The sequence below is a fragment of the Sparus aurata genome, chromosome 4 (assembly GCF_900880675.1).
Source record: "Sparus aurata chromosome 4, fSpaAur1.1, whole genome shotgun sequence".
NCBI classification, from domain to species: domain Eukaryota; kingdom Metazoa; phylum Chordata; class Actinopteri; order Spariformes; family Sparidae; genus Sparus; species Sparus aurata.
The window spans coordinates 21,357,211-21,370,174 of NC_044190.1; the positions used below are offsets into that span (position 1 = coordinate 21,357,211).

Here is a 12,964-nt window from a genome sequence, read left to right on the forward strand (position 1 = left end):
GTGTCAGTCTCTTGAGTGACAATAAGTGGGACACAGTCATAGTTCATGTGTTTGTCAGCAAGCGAGTGTGCATCCATGGATGTGTGTGTGTGTGTGTGTGTGTGTGTGTGCTAATCAACCTACTTTGAGGAGAGATACGCTCCAGCCTGGTTTGGTTAAAGTCTCAGAGAGTAAAAACAAAGTATTAAAATAGGGTCGTTTATTAAGGAACAAACATACTGAATAAAACAAACAACTTCCACGAGACTTTTTGTACAAGACATACTGCATTATCATGAGGATAGAACGTACATTTCTATAAAATCTTTTGACATTCAGCGGTCTTCAGTTCAAAAAACATGATTGTATTCACCATTCTGTCGCTCTGTGTTTCTGCTGAATTGTTTCATTAACCAGCTGAAAAAAAAAAAAGGTTGTTGTTAAGACTCGCACGCTGCACCACACGTTACCGTACCTGTTATCCCGTCCACGTCCTCTCTGGTCATGAGGTAACAAGACTTGAGACCAATCAAAGTCAATAGAAACCATTGGATTGTCACTTGGAAAGAGAAGAGGTATTGGTGAACACTTGAATAGACACTAGAGAGAAGAAGTCCTATATTCAAGTGAATGCTAGTATTTGCTGAGATAACAAAGAGGCCGCATTTGGCCAACGCTGACAGAGGTTTGTTGTTGTGGAGGCTGTGGTGACGATGATCCGTAAGATGATGAGTTGTGGTCTAGCAGCTCTCGCATGAGTAGCGTATGGTACCTGCCACACCTAACAGTCTGGTGCTTGTGCAGTTAGTTGGATGAAGATGCCAAAGGAGCTCCGGTTTGTTTCCCAGCTCACACACGCACACACACACACACACACACACACAAAAACACACACACACCACTGTCTGTCTTTGTGCAAAGGGTCTCACACTTGAAAGCCGCTCTGTTGGATGTGGTGAAGCTGCAGGCGGAGAGACTGTATGCTGCTTATGATTCTCCTCTGGTGACCAATCAAACAGATCCCGATGCGCCTGATGTCACTGCAGGGGGAAGAAGGGGAACATCATGACAAACGCTTCTTTAACCTGCAAGAAGCATACTGTACAAAAAACTTGATGATATAGATATAACCATATTTAGCATGGCAGGATGATATACCCTAATAGTGCTGTAGTAGCACTGATAATGTGGTTCAGTGTGGAGTGACGATACAGTGACAAACAGTGTGTTCATGTGGTGTCAGGATGAAAATTCACTTTAAAGCCACCTCAAGAGGGAACAAAAGTCTGCAAAACTCTCGGTACACAACTTGCTGACTATTTTCATGTTAAATACTACTGCATAATATGCTAAATAGTACTCCCCCCTGGTGTGACCTTGCATGAATCTCTGGCATAAACTATTATTCATCTTATTCATCAAGCTAGTTATATACTTATCAGGCTTCTGATGAGAAAATGAATGCAGGGTAACCCAGGACACATGGAGAATATTGTGGCATCTTCAAATTTAAAAAGGTGGGCATACATGATACAAACATACAATACAGATATGTTCTTGATGGATCTCATCGACTTCATTAGAATGTCACCATCCTCTGATGTCACTGTGCGTCCCTTACGTGTGCTTTTAGATACTGTGAGCTGCACTCTGTGTAATTTGTCATCACTCACTCTATACTCATGGTCGAAATGGAATCCAGTGTTGTGTATCCTGCTGCAAGGAAGTTGTTCTTGTACTGGCTCATCTTGATGGAGTCGAGCCAGTCGCCGATAGAGATGAACAGAGGGTAGTCCGGCATGTCCTCCGGGGAGTCAGGGAAACTGAGACGACAAACAGGAAGTTGAGGAACATAGAAAGACAAGTTAGATTACAGATTTTTAATTGCACCTAAGAACCTTAAACAATGAAGGAATAAAAATCAATAATAAAAATCATACAGTATGCTAAAGACAGTATTGTGAAGTTTACAAAACATATCTATCGTGGTCTAAAACATGTAAAAACCGTCGCTGTCACACAGTGTCTGTGTGATCTGATCCTTTACCTCTGCACGTCATTCACCAGAGTGAGCAGACTACTGGGATTGATTATTAGTTTGTCCAGGAATGAGAGCACACTGTTAAAGTGCGGGCGCTGGCCGGACTCCTTCTGCCAGCAGTGCAACATCAACTGGTGCAGCGTCACGGGGCAGCCCATTGGTGCCGGTAGACGGTAGCCTTCTTCAATCGATAAAATGACCTGAGATGAACATCGGTTAAAAAAAAATTATCTATGTGTTTGTTGCGTCAGCGTTGATGGAGTCTTAATGTGATCAGCGACTTACGTCTTGATTGGACATCTCCCAGTAGGGCCTCTCACCATAGGACATCACTTCCCACATGACGATGCCGTAGCTCCATACGTCACTAGCCGAAGAGAATTTCCCATAAGCAATAGCCTCTGGTGCCGTCCAGCGTATTGGTATCTTTCCCCCCTGACACGCAGACGAGACTTTTGTTGAGCAGGTATTCAACATCTCATTAACTGTGACATCCTGAAATAACCGTCCAATCCACACACTCACCGTAGCGGTGTAGGCTGCTTCACTGTCGTCCTCGAGGATCCTGGACATGCCAAAATCAGACACCTTGCACACCAAGTTCTCATCCACCAAGATGTTGCGAGCGGCTAGGTCCCTGTGAACGTAGCCCATCTCTGAGAGGTAGGTCATGCCTACTGCGATGCCACGCATCATGCCGACCAGTTGGAGCACTGTGAACTGGCCGTCCCGGGTCTGGAGTGAGAAAAAGACGGGACAAATATGACTCATGGTAGAAGTGTACATCTTTAGGAGATGGGCGCACCGCTGTGAACATTTTACTCTGCTCACCCTGAGGAACGAATCGAGCGCTCCGTTTTCCATGTACTCAACCACTATCATTATCGGTCTGCCTGAGGAAAAAGGGTAAAAAGACATTATTTGAGAAGGGAACAGAGAAAAGTGGCTACATTCAAAGAATGAGCAGTTGGACATATGGAACTTACTCTTGGTGACCACTCCATCCAGCCTGATAATGTTGGGGTTGTTGAACTGTCCCATGATCGAAGCCTCACGCAAAAACTCTCGCCTCTGCTGATCCATATAGCCGCCTTTCAGCGTTTTGATTGCGACGGCGATGTCCATCCTTCCAGGTATACGCAACCGACCACTGCAGACTTCTCCAAATTCACCTGACGAAACAACACAACACACCACATAAAGAGGGCATATCATCTCTCTTTTATCATAAGACGTGTTCCAGGCAAAATTACATTTACAGTTAAGTATATGTGCTATTTATTGAATAACAACAGCTACATCAAGATACTGTTTGTTGACATCCGCCCAGCATTTAATACAAGCTAGTAAGAGAAAGCATCCTGAAAACATCCTGGAAACTATAAGAAACTGGTCTGGTTCTTGCACAGCCGTGGGCAAGAAGGCTCAGCAGTGATTAAAACCGCCCAGAACATCACTGGCACCCATCTGTCGAGCATCAGTGACATCAGTGAAGTGGGGTGTCTGCAAAGAGCCCAAAGGATACTAAAAGAAAACACCCACCCCAGCCACAGCCTGGCAAAGAATACAGAAGTGTCCGCTGCTGTACCGCCAGACTACGGCTCTGTACTCTGGCGGTACGGCAGCGGATACTTCTTTATTCTTCCCTGAGGCTGAGAGAATCCTCAAATCATCGTCCACACTCTGTAAACTGTAAAAAAGTTAGTTTTTTGTTTCTTTTTGTGTGATGTAGCTAAAATGGACTCAAACACAATTTCATTTTGCAACACTGGCATTGTTAAAAGGTAAATACTAATATTTAATGTAAATGTAACCTTGATGTCCTTGTTTACTTATTGACGTCCAATAGAGGCACCAGTATCAGATTAAGGCTGTTTCATAATCAGTTCAAGGTTCTTTGTAGTACATTTAAATAATGTTTGATGTATTAATATCACTAAACAGTTGGTAAATCCAAATGAAACGAGAGAGAAATGTGGAAACTGTAACGGTGTCCTGCAGTTACATTGCCATATAGAACATGTGAAGGTACCCACTGCCCCCACCAGATGGAACTCATGTCACAGAAAACTGGATAATGGGAAGGCACGGTCACGATTACTCAGGGGCGAAACAGCAGACACAATCTGTTCAATGTAATGAACCATCTAACATCATTATTCATAGTCGGCAGCACTGCTCCTCTAAGGTACAACAACATAAATTACTTTAAAATCAGTTTGCTAAAAAGTTAAGCTTACACTTTATGAGGCTTGACATTTCTTGTAAAATAAAAGACGTTACTCAACATAAAATGTGTCAGTGGGACATTATCATAAATACTGCCATTCTGCCATAAATACAAAAAACTCATGCACACTTATGTGCACATCTATTTTACCTGCACCAATCACCCTCTCGATGCATATGTATGAGGGGTCTATCTCTTTGGCGAATTCCTCCACAGCCTGAGTGGGATCTTCATACGTGTCTGGATCTACGTAGGTCTTTATCCCGGAGAACGGGACTGAAAGAGCAGAAACATACAGCATGAAGCTTTTGACAAACCCCATATAGTGGCACTGCAGGAATATGCACTATTCAGGACGAGATCAGAGTATGCGGGTGAACATAGACAGAGACACTGAAAGGTCTTAAACACACTGATAACCTGCTGAACGTTCCATGGCTTCTTTACAGAGGTTTGTTGGCAGCGTTAGCTCGTCTTACAGAATAATCATAGTCAAGTCAAAACCATGTATACAGGCATTGTTAGCTTTTTACAGACGATTCAGATGGAGATTCTGATTTCAAGACGTAAGAATCAGTACTGACGGGTATAAGTGACATGTGTGCCTTATGTGCATGAGTGCAGATTAGATTATCTGTGCATGTCATTCGCACACAAATGTTGGACATCTTAACATGCAGCACAATGCAATCAAGTGCTTTAGGGTTTAAGTTTGTAGCCTTAAATCTCAAAAGTGGGTCGGCAGTTTGGAACCAGCTCACTGGACTCTGATTTGGAAAATAAGGTTTGACATTTTACTTTCTGGAGCGTATCCCGTCCATACCCATTCTCCTTTAGTGCACCACATTGTTGTTATTTTCATGATTTATTCAAAATGCAAAACAAAACTTTCATTCAAAAGGTTTGCCTGTATAGAAGATGTCATCTATGGACTCCAGCCCTGCAATAACTTCAGCTATATCTAAACATATAATGTTCTACTGTGTGCCAGAAAAGTTGACCCGTGCTTTAACTATGGGGCCATAATGAATGTTGTACTCGCTCCAATTCTGCTGTAAGGTTTTTCTGTTTGTTTTGTCAGGGGAAAGGGGAAAAACGAGCTGAGAAAACGCCTCAGTGCAGCGTATAAAGACATTGCAGGCAGCCAGGCTTCAGCATCCTCCTCACTGTCTGAGGCTGGGGACGTTGTTGCAGTGAGCGCTGTGCACAATGACTGGCACAAATGATAACTTGAAGCCGCCCCTGGTGCACCTCAACAGATGAGCTGGGGACTAAATGTACTTTATAGCTGTGTCAGCTCATATTGGGGAAGGTTGAAGGCTTCGCCTGAGATGGATTCCAGTTTTGGAGTCTACACTGTACCTCTCCGGGGTGCCTAAGCTCAGCTCCATAATAGAACAAACCTTTTTTCTACCAGTTTTGTTGAGCCTACTGGCATCCCCTGCCTGCGTGACGCCTCCACAGCAAAGAACAAACAAAAAGAAAAGACTGTGGGCAAGGATTACAACTACTAAAACAATGTTTTTATTTGATAAAAGACACTTAAATGTACGCGTATGTGTTGAAAAGACTGCTATCATCTTTTCACATGTGCTCGGCTCAGATGATGTGCAAAAACGAAAGTAACAACAAATGCATTTTGAGGTAACTGTGCAGCAAATTCAAAGTTCTGCGCACTGGAGGAAAAGACGCAGAAGACAGCATGACGACAAGCAGAAAGAAGCCGAGCACTCGTCGAGAAGGGCCTTGTGTCTATTTCCTGGCACAGACACAACATATGGGCACATATTGGAATGTCAGCATGCTACGATATTTTTATTAAGAGTCCTTCATGTTCTTGGATCAATCACAAATCAGGCCCTCAGACAATGGAGCAGTCAGGTTTGTCTCAGGACAACTTGGGCCCCTGCAGGCCTCAGATCGAACCCTCCAAGAGCTCTCACCGAACTGTCTTATTAAATTACAGGACACCATTTTGTTCCCCAAGAATGATACGCCTCCCCTGTGGGCCAATCAATAAGCCTGTTTTTATCTGTAATTGTAGCACCACACTTGGGTCAATCCTGTAATTCTTAAAACGGAACAGCGGTTACCCAAGCTTTGTCACAATCCAATAATGGGTGTATGACATACTGCGAGCGGTGGCTGGCAGATTTAGCACAGACATAGGGCCAAACTGCAGCATGCACAATCAATAGTGCACGCGCGCACACACACACACACACAGAAGAATTTGTAAGAGATATTTCTGGTGTAGATACAGAGCATTGCATTTGCGACAATAGCATAGTTTGATCAACCAGTGTGTGTGTGTGCTGTATATGTGTCGAGCTGCAACCTATTATTGATTAATCTGACCATTATCTTCATTTTGTCTATCGGTGTCAAAATAGTTTTATTTATGGTGAACCCATTTCCCATTTCCCAGAGCACTGTCTTCAAAATGCTTCTTTTGTCCAAACAACAGTTCCAAACCAAAAGACTCTTCATTTGCTATCATAGATGACAGGGAAAAGCGGCAAATCTTCACATTGAAGAAGCTGTTTGACAGTTTTTGCTTGAAAAATGACAGAAAACAATAATTGGTCTGACATAATAATCGCTTATTCAGTTGATCGTTGCAGTTCTAATGACTTGTGACTTGTACCCTAAGAAATTGAAAACTAAAGCCCTGGGAATTGGAGCATGCAGTCGTTTGAAGACATAACACAAACACACACACACACGCTATGAAGGAAATCATATATAGTACCGTGTCCACTGTGGAAGCGCGTCCTCCTCTTCTCCTCTGACTTCATCCTGGCTTTAATGTAGCCCTGACACCTGCACGGGTGAACCAGCTTTTGTAAGAATCACATTCACCAACACATAAAACAAATCTTCTCTCCTTCTCCCAAAACCCCCCTCAATTTTCCTGTGCTCAAAAGCACGGTGAATTAGATGCCTCTACTGGCAAGAAACAAGCGTGACATTTCACAGATTTACCACCCACATGAGAAAAGGTGGAAAAGTGCACTTTTCTTTTGGCAGCAGAAACTTCTTTAAAGCTGTTTTAAATAGGCTCTGTCTGTAATGCCGAATCATCAGTCTTTTGGTTTGCAAAGACGGCCATTTTCCTCTTTTCTATCGCCCGTTCCTTAGGAGCTGTCGTTCTCTATATTTTCTTCCATTTTCCCCTCTTTTATCCTATTCAGCATCCCACAAATTCAAGGCTTTCAAGGCTCAGTCTCCATAGAGAGGCAGAGTCTAGACATAAGTAGCAATCAAACACTGGTATTCAAGAATCAGAACAATATGCATTCTCTGTGTAAAAACCCAACAGAAAGGGGCTACCCTTTGAACATGTCATCACAGGATTAAGATGTTCTAATACTCTTGACTCAGTAAGTGTTCATTAATATGAAACAAGTTTCAAAGCCTGTTCTAAGAAAACCATTATTGACATGTAGACTCAGTTGAACCAGGGTCCAAGAGACGTTAAAGACAAAGCAGTTATTGTAAAGTCTCATTCACATATTGCAGCCTTTCTGCTTCGGTATCCTCGGATGTGGCCAATTCCTGGCACCTGAGAGGTTGAATACAATCAGTGAAAAACATCCACGTCTCTGAATGCACAGAAACAGGGACACCTTTTTGAGAGATATCCGGATACCTGTGACGTGGGCTCATCTGTGCAGCAACATTGTCTCTGAAAATTAGGGGATAGGGTTAGGGACTGAGATTCTCCCAAAAAACATTCATAGTATTGTTGATACATGTATTCTAGGCAGGACTTTTCAAAGTGAACCTGATTAAGGCGTGGATGAAACAAGTGAAGTTAAGAGTTGTGTGAATCCGACTTGGAACACATAACAGAGATGTGGAACAGGAATATTTGCATGCATAATATTTGCATGATGCCAAGTGTCCACCACTTTGTTTCAGAATATAAAGTTTTCTGTAAAGTAAGACACATCGCTCCCCTTTTCGGAGTTCAGATATGTTCCGCAAAATGCGGTTCACAAATTGAAGATTAATGATCAGCTAATCAGCTCGTATCACAATTAAGTAAAAGTCCGGGCGTCGTGTTGACTGACTCTGGGCCATTTTTCATTGTTTATTAATAAAGTGCCACTAATGGGAAAAGCCTTTGAACCAGAATCAGACCGAAGACAACAGTCTGAGATAACCTGTGGAAGTTAATGGAATGGAGCAAACTGCTGGTACATGCATTACATGCTGAGTAATTAGGCAGAAAATTGGTTCAGTCATTTGGAAAATAAGAGTGTCTGCTTGCTGGCAAAAGAGAGTCCATTAACAGACTTCTGGTTGTAGTGCCACTCAGGAGATTATGAGCGGAGAAGCACGGAGTTGCGTGCGGGCGTGTTAAGATGGCACTGAAGTGAAACGGGGGGTTCTCTCACCGGCCAGTGATGAGGAGGAAGAGGGTGAGGATGACCAACAGAGAGAAGCCTCCTACAGACGCCGTGACGACCACCAGAACTTGACCCTGATCGGCAATATCAGGATCTGAGGATATTGAGACATAAAAGAGAAAAGCAGACCGATTAGCACCTGAGCTCAAACCAGAGAACTGACACTACACGGTGACACAAAGCTGACCACAATGAATGGATTAGAAACAATATTACATTTGCTGTCTTGCAGGATTAAAACTTCCTCCATGTTTATCAGGCATTCGCTCATTTTCTAGTATCCTCAAGGCCCCCGGCCAGACATCGAAGAACCAGCTGCATCGAAGGCAGACTGTTAAGTCGCCCCGTGTCTCCCGTGTCTCGACCTGAAGAGCTGCACTTGACCACACTACACACACGTCTACTTGCGGTAAACGCAACAACTTGCGTTAAACGGGGGAAATCATGGAGACTAGGTGCGGGGAGCTTTCCCTTTCTTTTTCTGTTTCGTTTTCCCTTTTCTGTTTCGTTTTCTGTTTTCGTTTTCCCTGATTTCCCTCAATCAGACTGATTTATCTCACTGACAAGCCCCCCGACAGTTCTACTTGCTCAATCAGCCATAAAGCTGCCGACAAGGGCCGTCTAGTGGCTATGGTGCAGGACACATCACACCAACTAAAGCCTCATGGACGGCCCTGACAATGCCCATTTGTGGACATGTGGGCTTCATGCTCACTGAGCTGTCGCTTCTGAAATGTTATAAATATTAAAACTATTCTGAACAACAGAATACATGTATCAACATGTTTTTTATTATAAAAATGTGCATCTTCACGAGAGCATTTTGACGTTCCTCATGACTCAAATAAGCAACTTTGTGACAAAATGTCCATGAATTCATTTATTTCCTTAATTGACAATTTTTGCTTTTTACCGGCTGGTAAATATTACCATTATCTTTAGCAGCGTCTGATTTTATTTCCAATCAGGAAAATGAGAGGTAGCAGGAGACAGATGTATCTCTGACTGATGAGCCTCTGCGCTTGTGTCTGATTCACGTGACATCTGTTGAAATAAACACATTTTTGCACGATGTGCCCTCAAAAGATTTAACTCTGGATAACTTTTGAGCACCGTTGGCAAAGACCTGGTCTTGGTTGGTGTAAAATGAGGAAAAAACAGACGAGAAACAGGAAAAAAGTCAAAATCGCTGTATTGTGTGTGACCTAAAGCTATATGAGAGGATGCGTTATGCGGGTTGAATGAAGTCAGATTGAAGACGACGTATACGTGGAGGCACAATCCGAGCATATAAATGGAGTAAATGGTAGTATGAGAACGTGGAGGTGGACATTTACATATTCATCACTTTAAGTGTGTTTCTTGGAGGAGGCTGTGCATTCCTGCATATTTCAGGATTAGAATCAGCAGAGCGTTATGTGTGCATCAGGAACTTAAAGCGCTTATAAACATTTAAATAAATGGCTCATGCCTGAGGAAGCACTGATGAGTTTCACTGATCCATGGCAAAGAATGACCATAAAATGTCGCCATGGGTTTTATGGAGTTGTCGATCAACACAGATGACTCCAGATCTATCGCTTTGAAACGCCCATCTTCTCCCGTGCGTTGTTTTAAACACAAAAGTCACAACACAACTAACTGGCATTTAAACACCAATCTAGCTGACTAAATGAATGAATATGAGAGCCATTCCTCCCTATAACACAGCGAGCACAAACACAAACACAACTCCCTGGTGCTCCCTCCTCCACATTCGTACCCTCGGGTGTGGTAAAGAACTCAAAGTTGGGGCTGTACGCTGTGTATCCAGCAGCGGTGCGAGCGCGCACATGGAAGACGTAGACAGTCGAGGGTCTGAGGCCCGTTACCACCACGCTGGGGGCTTTGGTCCGCGTTGATGAGTAGCTCAGCTGCTCTTGCTCCTAGGAAAGCACGGACAGATTGCCAGAGATGATAAACAAGAGCAAGTTTTTGGCAGACAAATGTGCGTGTGCATAAACCCATTATCACAGCAACGTTTGAAACAAAACACATAATTTTCATCCTATTAACTATCTGAGCAGATGGTGAACAAAGCAGAGACACCAAACACATTACGGATGGCTCTGCTCTTACATTTGGATGTTTTGTATGATAACAATGCACATCGCTCTGTGAGCAGCGATTGTTATTTGTCCATGTAATCACTTGCCGTTGCTCATTTCACTGCTGCAATGACTGTAATACAAACCGCTGTTGTTGCTAAACCATTAACACATATGGTGCTTAAGCTTGTAGTAAAAAAAAAAAAAGAGAAGAAAAAAAAAGCCTTATTTACTTACCTTCTCGTAGTATTTCACTTCATAGTCCACTATGTCTGGGGGCGCCTGTTCCACTTGTGACCAGGAGAGGGCGATGCTGTTTTGAGAGGCCCAGTCCTTCCTGACTACACCCACCAGAGCAGGACCTGAGGATGCAGTGGGGGAGTGCAGGGACTTGAGTCAGCTGCGAGAAGAAGGCTGATTGGAGGTTTTAAAATGTAAGTAAACAAAATGTCTTTTTACAACCATTGACCCTTAGATATTTCCAACTCTGTACTCTTGGTTCGTCCACTGAAATGTAGATGTACCAAAGAGTGACTACTGACATAAAAGGATAAAGATTGGAAGGAACATAGGCAAGAAAAATGGCCAGTTTGCAGCAGGACTGAGCAGCCCAGGAGTCACCTGTCTGAGAGGCCCAGGGGACGAAGAAACGGATGACTCCGGCCACTTATTGCTCGAGCCACTCCGGTGAACTCTAAAGTGAATCCACTAGGTTCAGAGACACCACTGCAAAACACATTTCAAAAGTGTCTCCAGCCATCACGGGAAAGATGTCAACTTTGAACAAAAAGTTTCACAACTCCAGAAAAAAAAAAAAATAGATGAAAGTTCGATAGATAGATGAAATAGAGCCTGAGAAAGCAGATGACATAAATATAGCATCTCCACTCTGCAGCTTACCGCAGAAGATCTCAAGTAAAAGAACTTTTGAGAAATGTAACGACCTGCTGGCCTTTTGGAAGAGAAACTGTTTCAGTATCCCAGGAATACCCAAAGGGAAAGTCGGGCCAAGGAACAACCATTTTACCGTCCAGCTTCAGTGTGATGTGCAGCCTGAGAGAAACATTTTTGTTAACCAAACCACTAGACCCACTGCTACTGTTTATCATGTTTGTCATTACTGCTGAATTTGGGAGAATATTTCACACAAGGCTGCTGAGGAGACACAAAATCACCTAGCAGAGATTCAAATATTTACCATCAATTATTCATAAAGCCTTCGCTTGAACAGAATATGATTTGGCAAACTAATAGATCCAGTCCCTCTGTTGTCGAGCATGATGTTTGGGAGACCATCGATGGAATACAAATTCAACGCCAGAATGAAGTCTAAAAGTGTCCTCGTCTTCAGAGAGGCAGATTGGCTTCAGCACACAGAAGGCCACAGGCCGGATGGGGCACTTGAGAAAAGGTGACGCACCAGTGTATTAAGTGGGATGCATTAGGGTTCAGATGCGACCTTCACATTCTGTCAGAAAGCCGCCATTTTCGGGCAGCGGCTCGGCCCAGACAGGAAGCTTCACAGTCCAGCAGCTCGACAATTTTAGCTTAAAAAAAAACAGAAGGGCAGAGAGAAAGATGGTGCATGCAGGAAGCAAGAGTTTGATGCTGACTCCTGCAAAAAATGTGCACTGGAGGTGACAAATATGTAAATTTAAAGTACCTCCTACAGCGCACACATTCAGACTCCAGACTCAAGTCTGTTGGAACATACGGTATGTTCAAGCCCCCTCGCCCACCTTCACACACGTACGTACTTGCTTTCGCTTGCAAACACTGCGGCAACGTGGTTGCACACTCCTCCTCGTGTAACTTATTTCAAGCATCGTCTCTGATTAATACAACACTGCAACTTCGGTGCGACATCTTACTGAAAAAACAAAATAAGAAACAAGAAAGCTTCACAATAGAATGAAGTCAAATCTTGAGACACCCTGGTTTGTGCTGGTTAAAGCTGAGGGCGAGAGGTGCCTCGTCATATTTTCTGTTCTTTGTTTTGAAGGGTTTGTTGTAGATTCATCGCCTGCGTTATATTTACTGAGGAGTCTTGTCACAAACTTGAGCATGTTCTGTTAGCGCCACAAAGCCATGCCCCATTCATTTAGCGATGCGATAATCAATTAATTGTGTCAAAAGAAGCGGTCTGAAGGCTCTGGGAAATTGTGATGAGCATCTTCACATTATATTCACATATAGACTAAACGATTCATAG

At 43.2% G+C, this 12,964-nt stretch overlaps 1 protein-coding gene across 6 annotated transcripts in view; it reads right to left on the reverse strand.

The window, feature by feature from the left end:
- Positions 1 to 182: 182 nt before the first annotated feature.
- LOC115580093 (ephrin type-A receptor 6-like) overlaps positions 183 to 12,964 on the reverse strand; it is a 58,821-nt gene continuing 46,039 nt past the window's right edge. For 3 of the 6 annotated variants that reach the window (XM_030413987.1, XM_030413991.1, XM_030413992.1), the window contains 10 exons: positions 10,990 to 11,114; positions 10,428 to 10,590; positions 8,654 to 8,759; positions 7,003 to 7,073; positions 4,401 to 4,526; positions 2,852 to 3,192; positions 2,306 to 2,755; positions 2,027 to 2,220; positions 1,653 to 1,802; positions 183 to 1,019 (listed from right to left, as the gene is read on the reverse strand). In XM_030413987.1, the coding sequence (XP_030269847.1) occupies positions 905 to 1,019; positions 1,653 to 1,802; positions 2,027 to 2,220; positions 2,306 to 2,755; positions 2,852 to 3,192; positions 4,401 to 4,526; positions 7,003 to 7,073; positions 8,654 to 8,759; positions 10,428 to 10,590; positions 10,990 to 11,114 (1,841 nt within the window). In that variant the 3' untranslated portion in view covers positions 183 to 904. The remainder of the gene's footprint in view (positions 1,020 to 1,652; positions 1,803 to 2,026; positions 2,221 to 2,305; positions 2,756 to 2,851; positions 3,193 to 4,400; positions 4,527 to 7,002; positions 7,074 to 8,653; positions 8,760 to 10,427; positions 10,591 to 10,989; positions 11,115 to 12,964) is intronic. The other 3 variants (XM_030413990.1, XM_030413989.1, XM_030413988.1) reach the window with 3 other exon arrangements.